The 13,853-nt window shown below is 41.6% G+C and overlaps 1 protein-coding gene across 3 annotated transcripts in view; it reads right to left on the minus strand.

Moving 5' to 3' along the window:
- Positions 1-13,853, minus strand: part of HK3 (hexokinase 3) — a 164,751-nt gene that overhangs the window by 22,150 nt on the left and 128,748 nt on the right. For all 3 annotated transcript variants that reach the window (XM_077472476.1, XM_077472475.1, XM_077472477.1), the window contains exons 11-16: positions 13,017-13,321; positions 11,288-11,436; positions 4,605-4,724; positions 2,440-2,535; positions 2,262-2,361; positions 1,971-2,154 (exon numbers count right to left, since the gene is read on the minus strand). In XM_077472476.1, coding sequence (XP_077328602.1) covers positions 1,971-2,154; positions 2,262-2,361; positions 2,440-2,535; positions 4,605-4,724; positions 11,288-11,436; positions 13,017-13,321 — 954 coding nt within the window. The remainder of the gene's footprint in view (positions 1-1,970; positions 2,155-2,261; positions 2,362-2,439; positions 2,536-4,604; positions 4,725-11,287; positions 11,437-13,016; positions 13,322-13,853) is intronic.

The following is a 13,853-nucleotide window of genomic DNA, read 5'->3' on the forward strand; positions in this document are numbered from 1 at the left end:
TCATCTAAGTCTGCTTTTGTGAGTTGCATAAAATACTCAGTCTCCCAGGGAGCGCGCTGGTGAGGAGGCTGCTGCATGTGGAAGTGCCTGTGTCTGTTTCGCCTGGGCGCCATCTTGGGACATCATGCTCGGTTCCCTTACTCTCAGTAAGTAGGTTGTTAGGGACCTTTGGGCCAGTTTGCTGTGGCGAATTTTTCAGTACCGGCATGCGCTGAGTGTTCCGCCAGGGGTGCAGAGATGAATCAGGGGGAAAAAAATGTATTGGTAGCCCTGGGAAATTGTCATTAGTCTCTGCGGCTCATGGAGCTCTCAGCCTGTGCTTCCTTCCCAGTTAACGCCGCGCATGCGCCCCCCGCTCCTCTTTTTTGAAGACATTTACCAGCCACAAAAAGAGTACTTGGGGTGTAGTATTAAAACACTTCAGAAGAGAGACATTTTAATAGGGCACGGCAAGCCCCTATGCAACAATCCTGCTAAGCACCTTTAGCCTGCCAAGCAACACTTGGTGACCCACGTGACCAGAGTAAGGAAAAATGAACCTCTGCAAGTGTCCGTTCAGAGCCTGCTCTGTGTCCCACAGCTGCCATCTGGAAGCACCGCATACTTGGCCTACACAGCTTAAATGACACAGCTTAAATGAGAAGGTTCCGTGCGTGCATACGCATGCATGTGGCTGTATTGCGTATTACGCAAATCCTCATGCACCCAGATAAAAGGCTACTGTTCATGTGCGGCGAAGCCGCGTGCACCATGGCTGTCAAACTGCTGAGCATAGTGGCACTCTTGCGTACGTACGTGTGCCCTGGTAAACCAAGGCGAAATGGAGCACCATCGTGCCTCATCATACAGGTAAAAACCAGCCAGACAAGCACAAAAATAAATAAAAAATACACTTTGCAAACACCCACAGCTAGCCTAAAACTCCCCATCTGGTCACCGCACACAGGTGCCCAGCCTCTAGCTTGCTTGACTGATTGTTACAGTTACTGGGACACCCTACAATAAGTAATGCGGTTTTACTCATCCAGATGCAGGGCAGCTTAGAAACGAAGAGCCCAAGCTTCACCCTTCACACCGGGTTCCTGTCACTTGAGGACCTTCAAGGACTGGGCACCCTTTCAGAATGCCTTAGTGCTGTGGTGTCCAGGATTCCACTTTGTGGGGTCCAGTGCCTAGAGGTCACATTACAGGCAAAACCTTGCAGGATCTTCAGTCTTCTTTGCGAGGCTCAGGTACCATTTTCTAAGCATATAAAGCCTGTGTCAAATGGATTGAATCGGTCAATTCCTCATTCACTGTGCCATCCACTTTGCAGACACTAGTAAAAAACTGAAGTGCTTCCCGTGTGGGAGGGGTTATATATGGGATATTTTAGTTATATATAGTTTATCTATATATATATTAGTTATATAGGGGTATTCCTGTCTGAATACCTTTGGTCTGCCAGTGTCCATTCACAGACTTTTTGTTTTTGATCACCAAACCCTGTATTAATGTATACATATACAGATTTAGAATACTTTATTAATTCCCAAGGGAAATTATTACATTTAGTATCAAATACTATAAACGCATAAACAGTCTAGCTGAAGTAAACCTAAAAAGGCTTAAAGCAGAATTCCACCCAAAAGTGGAACTTCTGCTCATCTTCTCTAATCTACACTTGGCACCTTTCGGGGGGGGGCAGTGAGAGAGCACAGCATGCTCCGCGCCTGGCCAGTGAGAGCACAGCATGCTCCGCGCCTGCTCAGTAGGGACCCAGCCGTGAAGTTCAAAGGCTACACTGCTGGGTTCCCTTACTCGCAATGGTGATGTAAACATCGGCTGTGGTGCCAACATTGCTGGACTCCAGGACAGGTAAGTGTCCCAATGTTAAAAAGTCAGCAGCTACAGTATGTGGGCGGGCAGAACTCTGCTTTAATGCGATATAAGAAATGCATTGGAGAGATATTACCACAATTTTTACATACCTTTGTCTTCCTGGATTTATTGAAAACTCATCTACATTGTTGTCAAATACGGTGGCAATATCATTAAGGCACCCATTGTCTCCAAAAGCCCCCCACTCCATATTGATACACATCCGTCCCTCGTCACCTTCCAACACTTCCACATTCCTCATCTCTTCCATATAACAAGCATTAGTCCCTGTTCCTATAAAATACAAGAAATTTCAGCCATTAAATCCAAATGTGCACAACATAAACTCACCCAATTTGATGGCCTGTGCTAAACTATAGTTTATATACAGCACATCTTACCAACGATCAGTCCAATTTCACAGGCTGTATCATCATATCCACAGGACATCATTGTTCCTACTGTATCATTCACCAATGCTACCACACGGAAATCATGGTTCTGCCAAATAAAATTCACCATTAATGGCAGGTTGGGATTTCATACAAAAGGAAGACAAAGTGAAAGTATAACGCATACGTTTTTTCGGTTGGCTGCCTCCCTAAGAAGCTTGACAACATCTTCCCCCACACATCCAGATGCGCTGAAACCCTTTGTCCATGAAATTAGGATGCCCTGGAAAAGAAAATGGTATACAAAAGGCATTAAATGAATTTTTCCCCAGACAAGCACACGGAGGTTCCCATTGTTATTTCCTATTCTTGAAATATATTAGTTTTCCGGTTTCCCCTCTTGCTTTAATACTTTTATTTCCCTTACCTAGAACAAAAAAGTATGAAAATAAGGATGTCAGACTCCAATTTTACAGACATGCATGCGCATTCCTGGTCAGTTGCACTTTGTGTACAGTAGCTACAGTATAATATATATATATTCCACAGCACAAGTTTGTTTATATATTTTTTCACTCCTAGTCAGTGATTCAAGGGTTATTGAACCTACTTGGTCAATGTACTAATCAGACAGCTAGCATATTCAGAAGGGGATAGTCAATGGCAGCCCCATGTGTCTGTCAGGAAAGGGTTGCTTTTATTACATTTCTGAAGGGCGCACACACACTAAAAACTGACTATTTAGCTCTAAATTGACCTTAATATAAATGTGAAAAAAAAAAAAAAAAAAAAAAAAAAAAAAACTTTCCCAGCTATCCCTGTGTATAAACCACCTATTGCTCAACTCTATATACTATAGGAAGTAGCTAGCACCACTATGCATCCAACCACCTGTACAAAATGCAATACAAATATATACTGTATATAGTCACAAAAAAAGTGCAGCACTTGCTTTCAATATAGTGCATTTAAATTATAGTGCATCAAGTCCATCTTTCTTTTAAATATATATACAGATCATAAATAAAATTATTCAATATCACTGAAAACTGTAGTCTCATGCACCAAAAACTCTTCAGTAATTGCCCATCACCACCACAGTGCCCTTCACCCCACCTGTGGGTGTCCCATCACCTGCTTGAATGGACTTCACCAATTAAGAGGAGGTCTATATGCGCTTTGCAGTGTTATAAGTGTCAGCGCTCCCACTGGCTGTACTCTCCAAATCTGTAGCTTTTAGCATGCTGCCAATCCTATGGGAGGCAAGAGGACCAAGAACCATAGTGCGAATCGCTAATAAAAAGTATTGATTTTCATATATAAATGGACTCACAAATGAGAAGTAAAAAACAGGCATTTCACAATACAATCCTTGGCATACACAGCTCCACCTAGCAGCGGGATTACGTCACCACCCACCTCACGCGTAGCGCCCAATGGGGTTTCTCAAGGCCTGAACCTTTGAAAAAGCCCATTGGGCGCATTCAAGCAGGACGACACCTATAGGTGGGGTGAAGGGAACTGTGGTGGTCATCAGAGACAATTACTGAAGACTTTTTGGTGTAAGGGATTGCAACCTTTTTTTTTTCAAGGACATTGAATCATTTATAGACAGAGAGAAATATTATATATTAAAAAAATATTAAACTTAGTAATGCAGGACTGTAAATAGCCATTTATCAGGTGATTTATATATCATTACTGCTAGATAAAACTCCTCATCAATTGTAGCCTCACTGTGCCCATCACAGTAGGCCAATCGAGAAACCGGAAGTGACGCCTTGGGACCCACCAATCGCTAACCAAAACAGGAAGTTCTAAGGGAAGCCAATAGCGCTTCCTGTTTGCAATCATGTCATGCTTCCCACAGACCTGTGTGTCCGACACCCTGCACACATGTAAGTATGTATGTATGTAAGTATGCATGCATGCATGCATACATACACATATACATACATATATATATATATATATATATATATATATATATATATCTTGCATACAATTATATATAGATTATTTTACATGGTTTTCAGATATTTATGCACTATATTGAAGGAGAGCGCTGCACTTTTTTTGCGACTCTAAATGGCATTTTGATATTCAGATTGGCATTTTACTCCTCACGGCTCTCCTGTGATCTTTTTTTGCAGGTCTGGAAGATCTTGTGCATGCCAGTAGATACTTAAAACCAACTTTTAGTTTTCATTTACATTTTTTTATTTTTATTTGGGCAATTAGACTACATAGAGGTAATTGCCTAGTTCTTGGGGTACATTAGGACATTATATTACTGAAGGAGCTTAATATGATGCATATTAGTAGATGAACAGTACATAACAAGCATCTTACCTGATCAAGGCTTGTCTGTTTACAGGGAAAGGAAAATGTGAAGCCTAAAGGTAGTTTTTTCCCCAGAAGACCATTCTCTTTCTGAAATTCTGTGATGCAGTCCACAATGTGATCAAACAGCTGCAGAGAACCAAGATTAAAACAGTCACAATTCAAATTTCTGTGGCGCCATTTCAAATTGCACTCATACACCTTAAAAAACTTTCCACATTTAGTCATGTTACAACCAAAAAAACAAAATGTATTTTATTGGGATTGTATGCATTTGTATTCACTGGTCGCCATGGTGGATAATGTCTTGGTAGGTTTGCAGTTGTGCCATACCCTTTTCATTTTCAGATGATGGCTTGAACAGTGCTCCATGAGATGTTCAAAGCTTGAGATATTTTTTATTTATTTAAAAAAAGAAAAAAAGGGAAGCAGTCTTAAGTGCACTGTCATCAGGTGCCGGACACAGTGCACTATGGGAAGCGTGATGTCTATGCAATCACGTGATTGCAGACAAGTCGCTTCATTTGCCTGGTTTTGACCTGCCTTGTGGTGCAATGGAGTACACCTGAATACTTAGTCCGGTACCGTTCTTATGCTTAACTTGTTTTTGATTGGTGGTGCTTTCCCTCGGAGCACTGGCGTCAATTCCAGTTTCTCTGCTCAGAGTGGACCGAGGAGTGCGATCACCATCAGCGTGGTGAAGCCGGACTTAAGACAGGTGGACTATCTAGGTGTGAGCTGGAGCAGGCAGGGGAGAGGCATAGACAGCAGTTCTGTGTGCGTGTTACACTTTGAGCTATGGATCGGATTACAAATACATATGATGTGGGAGGGAATTCACAGACAGTATTTCATGTGGTGGAACAGCAAGCTGGAAGTAAAAGTGAAAGTTCGAGTAGGTAAACCTCTGTATTATGATTGCTCTGACATGCAAAACATCCATGGAGGAGCTGCGATTGTTAACCATTTCTCATCTGCTGCAAGGACATGCTACACTGCTGCTTTCCTCTATGCTTGCAATAAATATTAAATAAAGCGAAATTCTATCCTCCGGAGTTTCACTGTCTCCATAATTTACTTACACTGGGCTTAAAAAGGTGACTTGCTTAATGCTTGCTGACAGATGTAACGGACACCCATTCTGTTTGCAATGAGGTGTCAGTTTAATCCTCAGGATTCAAACTGAAACTTCACTTGCAACTTGCTAAGAAAAAAAAGAGTATTAGTTACCACTTACCTGGCCAGATGTCATGGTCACTCACTGGATGGAGGATAGCAATGACACCACCCGCTGGGTGTATTCTACAAATTCACAATGATGAGTATGTTGATCATCATCATCATCATCATATAATACACCTGTCATATGATGGGTGTATTATACATGATGCGGACCTGATCTGCGTGGCTGAGCTTTATATCCTGGCCTGCGATTCTGGGATTGTATACCCCGATCTGTGATTCTGGGGACTGTATACTCCTAACACTATGAATGGAAGCAAGTGGAATACAGGGGACAGAGTGGGTGGATTCTATAAGGGATTGGACTTATGAGAAGTGGGAGTGGTCAAAAAGGGGCAGCATCTGATGCCCCCCCCCCCCCCCCCATTATAAAACTTCACCGACTGCCACTGCTAACTCCACTTTAAACTTCTCCACAAATGTACCCCTGGTGTCTTCCTTGGCCTTCATGGTGCCATTTGTTTTTTATGTTCTCTAACAAACCTGAGTGCTTCACAGAACAGCTGCATTTATACCGAGATTACATTACATACAGGTGGACTAATTAGGCGATTTGTGAAGGCAGTTGGTTCCACTAGATTTTAGTTAGGGGTATCGGCGTCAAGGGGGCTGAATACAAATGCATGCCAAACCTTTTCAGATATTTGTAATACAATTGGAAAACCATTTATAATTTTTCTTACACTTCACAATTATGTGCCACTTTGTGGTAAAATTCCATCAAAATAAAATTTACGTTTATGGTTGTAACACGATAAAAATGTGCAAAATTTCAAGGGGTATGAATACCATTTCAAGGCACTGTACATGTAAAATTCCAGCCTAATTTATTGGTCATATTCGGCATTCTTTTTATGCAAGATTTGTCATGTTATCCTGAGCTGGTATAGCATACTATATTAAAAGCTTTATTATAACTGTCTTTCCTTCTTCAGAAAATGTACAATTACAAAAGAGTTTAACTGCATTGATTTCCAGAAGGGTTGCTTTTGAAAGAAAATGCCCTATCTCTTGGAACAAAGCAATTTAAAAAAAATACACTTATCCCACCACATGGCTCCCCCCCCCAACCTAAACTGGCAAAACAATTGGTCATTAGATATATTTGCACCAATTTAACATTAACAGCAGGACGTTTAATAGTGACATAGCAATTCTGCTGAACTTCCCTCAGTATATAACATTGAAGGTTACGATTCTGATAGAGAAATTAGGTTAACCAGGGAATTTTTGCTATTCAGCACTGCACTACTTTAACTGGCAAAAGTGGGGTCATGCAACACTGTACCCAAATTAAAATTTTATACATTTTCTTTTTTTTATTTAATGCAAATGGTGAGCTCTGTTTTGGTGGCATTGAATAAATAAAAAAAAAAAAAAAGGAATGATTAGAAATTTAGTAAATACAATACAGTAAAGTCTTCCCTTTAAAGCTTCTTTGTGCGGTTCAAATAGATGGGGGAAAAAATGGTGCCAATATAAGCTGGGCGTTTCATAAATGCCCACTCAAATTACTCTAAGAGACAACTTTATCTCCATACTAAGCATACATGGAGATTAATTTGTGCTCCCGGCACACTTTCTGCCACAAAAAGCATATCAAAGAACGCTATTCCTCTTTGGTACAATTTATAAATTCTTCAACTATATTAACCGCTTCAATACCGGGCCTATTCTGGCACTCCTCTCCTACACGTAAAAATCATAATTTGTTTGCTAGAAAATTACTCAGAACCCCCAAAACATTATATATTTTTTTAGCAGACACCCTAGGGCATGGGTCTTCAAACTACGGCCCTCCAGTTTTTCAGGAACTACAATTCCCATCATGCCTAGTCATGTCTGTGAATGTCAGAGCTGCACAATGCCTCATGGGATGTGTAGTTTTGCAACAGCTGGAGGGCCGTAGTTTGAGGATCCCTGCCCTAGGGAATAAAATGGCAGTCATTGCAACTTTTTATCTCACACAGTATTTGCGCAAAAATTTTTCAAACCCATTTTTTTTTGGAAAAAAAAAAAAAAAGTTTCACGATTTAAAAAACAAAACCGTTAAGTTAGCCCAATTTTTTTGTATAATGTGAAAGGTGATGTTACGCCGAGTAACTAGATATCCAACATGTCACGCTTTAAAATTGTGCACACTCATGGAATGACGCCAAACCTCAGTACTTAAAAATCTCCATAGGCGACGCTTTAAAAATGTTTCCAGGTTACATACTGAGTGTAACAGAGGAGGTCTAGAGCTAGAATTGTTGCTTCACATGTGTAGTTTGAATGGTGTTTACATATGTGGGCAGGACTAACGTGTGCATTCGCTTCTGAGCGCAAGCTACCGGGGACAGGGGCGTTTTAAAAAACTAATTTTTTTTTTTATTTTACTTTATTTTTACAACTTTTTATCACTTTTATTCCTATTACAAGGAATGTAAACATCCCTTGTAATAGGAATCATTCATGACAGGTCCTCTTTATGGAGAGATGTGGGGTCAATAAGACCCCACATCTCTCCTCCAGGCTGGAAAGCATGGGATCGTGAAAAAAAAAAAAAAAAATTCACAGATCCGATGCCGACAACCGCGATCGCGGCTTTGTTTACTTATGGGAACCCGGGCGTGACATCATAACGTCTCGCCCAGCCTCCAACGGCCATAGAGATACCTGGTGACCATCTGGTCACCGGAAATCTCCATTGTCATCATCCAGCACTGGATGATTCTTTCTCATGGTCCCCGATGGCACAGGAGAGCCCGGAGAAGCACCGGATAGCGGCAGGAGGGAGGGAATGTCCCCTCCAGTCGCCTGTAATAACAATCAAGTGGCAGAACTGCCGCTATGATCGTTCTTATGGTGCACAGAATCGCTGGCTGAAAACAAGGATATCTGAATGATGCCTCTGGCTGCTGGCATCATTCAGATATTCCCACTGAAAGTCCATGACAGCCTTGGGCGGGAAGTGCTTTATAGTAAAAAAAAAAAAAAAAGTCAGGTGCGAGCATGCAGGCCCTTTACAAAATAATCTAGATTTGGTAACTGGGGACAAAGAAGGCAAAATTTATTAACTACTTTCTTCAGCTCTGTGTATACAAAAGGAACATGGGGGAGCTCATGTCCATAGTGGGGGCGGTATTGACAGCCCCAAATGATCCACAATGGCTGAAAAGGGATATGGTCCAGAAAGATTTAGACAGAATAAAAGGTAGCTAAAGTATCCGGACCAGATGGCATCCACCCACAGATCCTAAAAGAATGGAGCTCTGTCATTTCAAGGCCATTGTTAAATTTTTTTGGAACTCCTTACCTGGAATGGTACCACTGGATTGTCACAGAGCCAATGTGGTGCCCATATTTAAAAAGGAATCAAAGTCTTTACCAAGTAACTATAGACCTGTTCGTTTAACTTCTATAGTTGGAAGATACTGGAGAGTTTACTAAAAGACCACATAGATGAGTTCTTGTTGGAAAAAATATTTTAACCAACTGAACTTGACGGACTTGTGTATTTTTTCAACCCAACTATGTAACCAGCCCTCAAAAATCACAATGTGCAAGTGGAATTTAATGCAGGGCGAGTGAAGAGCAGGGTTGGACTAGGCTGACCGTAGCGATCAGTCAGATGACAGAGCAGTAGGACTGGACTACCTTGGAGCTGCTTTGAGCTGAAGTGAGGCTGGAGCCTCTCTCTCTCTCTCTTTCTCTCGTGGATCACACACACACACACACGGGATGTCCCACTGTGTCACGGAGCTGGCTGGGTCTGTGTTCGGAGCGCGGTGTAACAAGATCTCGCCCCCTAGACTTGTGTGATAGTATCAGTGTTTCGCCTATGAAACGTGATGCTGCTTAAAACATTTAACAGTGTAATTTCATGAGATAATTTACAAGGGCAGGTTTAGGGGTGGACTTAGGGCTGGGGCAGGGAAAAGGTTGGGTGGGGCAACTGGTGGCGAGTAACTCTTAGGGCCTGGCTAGTGGCTCAGGACTTGAAATTTTGAGCCCTGATGTAACTATATACAAGTTTCGCAACCATCTTCACCACAGCATGACAACTCTTAATAAACTGCAAGGTCAGCCGGCTTACCAGGCAGACTAATCAAATGACACACTCAGACATGCCCAATTACTACTTCTTCTGTCCTTAACATTTCCAACCAGTGGTGTTGCATCCATAAGGGCACACGGGCACCGCCCCCCTCTCTGCAGCCACCCTCTCTATTACCAATAGATGCATTGCGCGAATCTATGGCCGTATTTTTGAAGCACCTGATCAGAATCATAAGCTCTAATAGGGGTCAAAAAAGGTAAACAGTGAGCACCATGCTTGGCGCTCGCAGTTCACCCAGCTGTGTTAGAAAAGTGAATGAATATTCACTTTCCTAACACTGAACCACCTCTCCACCAATCAGGTGCTCGGGTCTGTTGCCGATCACCTGATTGGCTGAAAACGACAGGCGCTGTGATTGGACACCTATCAGGCATCCAATCATAGGAGAGGACAGGAGGACAGCCCTCGCCGATGTCACCTGCCGCCCCACGAGACAGGGTAAGTGCTGGGCAGGTGGCGGGGGGGGGGGGCACAACTAAATATATAAAAGTGTGGAAATTTTGGAAATTCCCTTGTATATCATCATGTTCACTAAGGTAAACATTTTAGTTGCAAAGTGAAAATCCAGTTGATTTCGCACGCCCCCCCCCCCCCCCCCCATTTAGATTTCCCTTGCACATGATTGGATTGGGTATTTTTTTGCTAATTTTTCTTCACTTAGCTTCACCTCATTCACTAAAATCAGTAATGATTCACTTTACAAAGTAAACATGTTCTACTCCTAAACAAACCCCAGTGTGATGAAAGAACAGGCATATACATTCATTAAGAAATTGAATACATTATATTGTTTCCTAAATGGAGACAAGAGATTTATGTTCTCTTAAAACATTAGCCAAGCCATAGTCTTTGTGTAGTTAAAAAAATAAAAAAAATAAATGCTCCTTGGCAGATTAGGGACAAAATGCCATGATCAAATGGTGCTCATGTCACACCTCTGCTTTATTGCCTGGAGTCATTGTAAACAGCATGCTTGTTCCACTGATCTGTATCTAGATCTTCACTTTCAGATCTCTCGTTTTAATTAACTTTTGTTTCTTGATGTCAGCTCCACTTGTATATAGAAGTATGTGATTTTTGGGTGGTTATTTATACATCATGCCTGACAAAAAATGTTATCCAAAGCGTGTACGGTATTATAAACTATATTCAGTTCACTAATTAAATGTTGCAAAGTAGAGGTTTAAAAATAGTATAAAATATTAGAATATTCTAGTAGAATTTGGACATCTTAGAAGAAAAAAAAAAAAAAAAAGACAGGGAATGTCAGTTTAAAAAGTCAACCACTTTGTTTAAAAACTATATACATTACAGATTTCAAATATTACCACTCTTGAGAGAGACATACCCCTTCTCCAGTCCCTTGAATCACTTCAGTAGGCAAGGTAAAGGTCTTGCTCTTCATCTGCACGCCACCTTCATTTTTCAAGCCCACATTTACACACAATACTCTGAAATTGGTACCACCTAAATCCAAAGCAATGAATTCTCCAACTTCTGTAATAGGGAAAAATATATATCTCAAGCAGAGCTCAGCATGGGAAAAAAAAATATAAAATATTCTCCATGGGTAAAAATGGCAACAACCCATTTTATGTAAACAAACTTTGTCGAGCCAAAACAATCACATTTCCACAGCAGAACCACTTTTGACTCATTAAAATAAAAACCAAGTGGATATTTAGTTTATATGCATACCACAATAAAGTTGCCATTTAAAGCGAAGGTCCACCCTAAAGTGGACCTTCCGCTCATTGGAATCCTCCCCCCCCCCTCCGGCGCCACAATTGGCACCTTTCAGGGGGGAGGGGGGTGCAGATACCTGTACAGTACAGGTATCTGCACCCACTTCCGGCGTAGATTCTGCAGAAGGTACGCCCCTTTCCGCAGAATCTACGCCCCTTTCCGAAAGTCCCCCGCTGCCTGCTGGGAAACACATGGATCCCAGAGACAGCAGGAACCATCCTTATTGCGCAGCGCGACTCACGCATGCGCAGTAGGGAACCGGGAAATTAATCCGAAAGGCTCCACTTCCCGATTCCCATACCCAAGATGGCGGCGGCAGCACCCGAGAGACGATCGAGAGATCGGCTTCGGGTGCCGGCATCGCGGGCGCGCTGGGCGGGTTAAGTGTCACTATTTTAAAAGTCAGCAGCTGCAGTATTTGTAGCTGCTAGCTTTTAAAAAAAAAAAAAAAAAAAAAAAAAAAAAACACACGGCGGAACTCCCGGCTGACTCCCGCTTTAAAACATCACTTAATGAGCAGACATTAAAGTCCACAGAAGCCAAAACATTTTCTCATGGCACATAAATCATGAATTACCATAGTTGCTAATCTCCAATCAAGGTCAGGCTTGACACCAGTAACATTAAAATAGGAAGCATTATTTGTATTAATGCAGGTTGCCCAGCAGAATGATTCATAGCCAATGCTCAATTTCAGCAATGGCAGACATTTTTTTTTACATTTTTTTTTTTTACAATGTCTAGCACCCTGCTTTTACGGTGTATTGCAGGGGTGTCAAACAGGTGGCCCCCCCAGCTGTTGCAGAACTACAAGTCCCATCATGCCTCTGCCTGTGGAAGCCATGCTTTTAACTCTCAGCCTTGTAATGCCTCCTGGGCCTAGTAGTTCAACAGCTGGAGGGTGGCCCGTTTGACACCTGTAGTGTCGAGTTTTGTTTTTTTGTGCATCTGTTGCAGAAGTTTCTTATCTGGAGATCCTGACCGAGACAACACTTCCTGTTGCATTGGCAAGCCACTGCCTCACAGCAACACTTCAGTTATTCATTGGGTTGTATATAAAGTTTGAAAATAGGTAACCCAACAGCCTACTTAAGCCTGGTACATACTAATGTTTTTTTTCTTTTTCATTCAACCCAGTGGGAAATAAGTGGTTTAATTCTTGCACGTGTTATTCTGCTTCAAATAATCAGGATCTAATCACAGCAGGTTTAGAATCCATAAATCTTAATTATCCTACCCATCAACTGCCAACTTTTGGGGATACAGAGACGGATTTGTCTCATAATAACAAAGCTAATTATACATGATGTTGATCAATATTTGATTCTTACCGGTTCCATCTGGCGTAGCACGCACATAGGTTGGAAGCATCTTCACAGTGGCTCCAGGCTGTGTCTCCTTATGTAGGCCAATCTCCATTTCATTATGCAATAGGCTTTGAACCACCTTTAGATCTTCATGGGTCATTATAAATGGGGCCAATATTTCATTAATGTGCTTTCTCTGGGTTGCAAGCCTCTGGGCTACAGCCGTCACAATGGCAGTGCCCTTTCCACTTCCATCCTCGGAAACCAAAAATTTTATTTTGCATCCCGGAGCAAGCTCTTCCAAAGTTTCATTGAGGTGTTCACCAAATCTGAAAGATACCCAGAAAAGTTATTGTGTAGAGACTTTTTATAGAGGGAGGGGAGAAAAAGAAAAAAAGAAAAGAAAAGAAAAAAAAATATAAAACACTCTTGGAAGCTAGTTGACCTAACCTACTGAGAGGAGGGCCACAAAAGAGTTAATTGTGGTAGTCAGAGTCTGTAACAAAGGAAGAGAGAAGCTCCTAGATCATAAGAAAGGCCTATGTCTAAAATTTGCCCAATCCTGTCCAAGAGGCATGGGTTCCCTCCTTCCCAGTACAAGTCCCCCCTAACGCTACCCTCCCAGCCCACCCACCATCTGCACCCTGGCATTTTGACAATCAACACCTTTAGCCACGTAAATCAAAAGCAGTTTGTACCAGAAATTAAGATTTAGTGTATTATAAAACAAGTCAAATCATAGAATTAATGTAAACATTTCATCTACAGCAGTTTTTTTAAACCAAGTAAATTAATTTTTAGCTTTTTTGTTTCATTTTTGAAAACAATCTCTTTTGTAAGACATATTGACAAAAGAAAGGC

The sequence above is a fragment of the Lithobates pipiens genome, unplaced genomic scaffold (assembly GCF_037356315.1).
Source record: "Lithobates pipiens isolate NorthernLeopardFrog02 unplaced genomic scaffold, aLitPip1_a1.2 Scaffold_8, whole genome shotgun sequence".
NCBI lineage: Eukaryota > Metazoa > Chordata > Amphibia > Anura > Ranidae > Lithobates > Lithobates pipiens.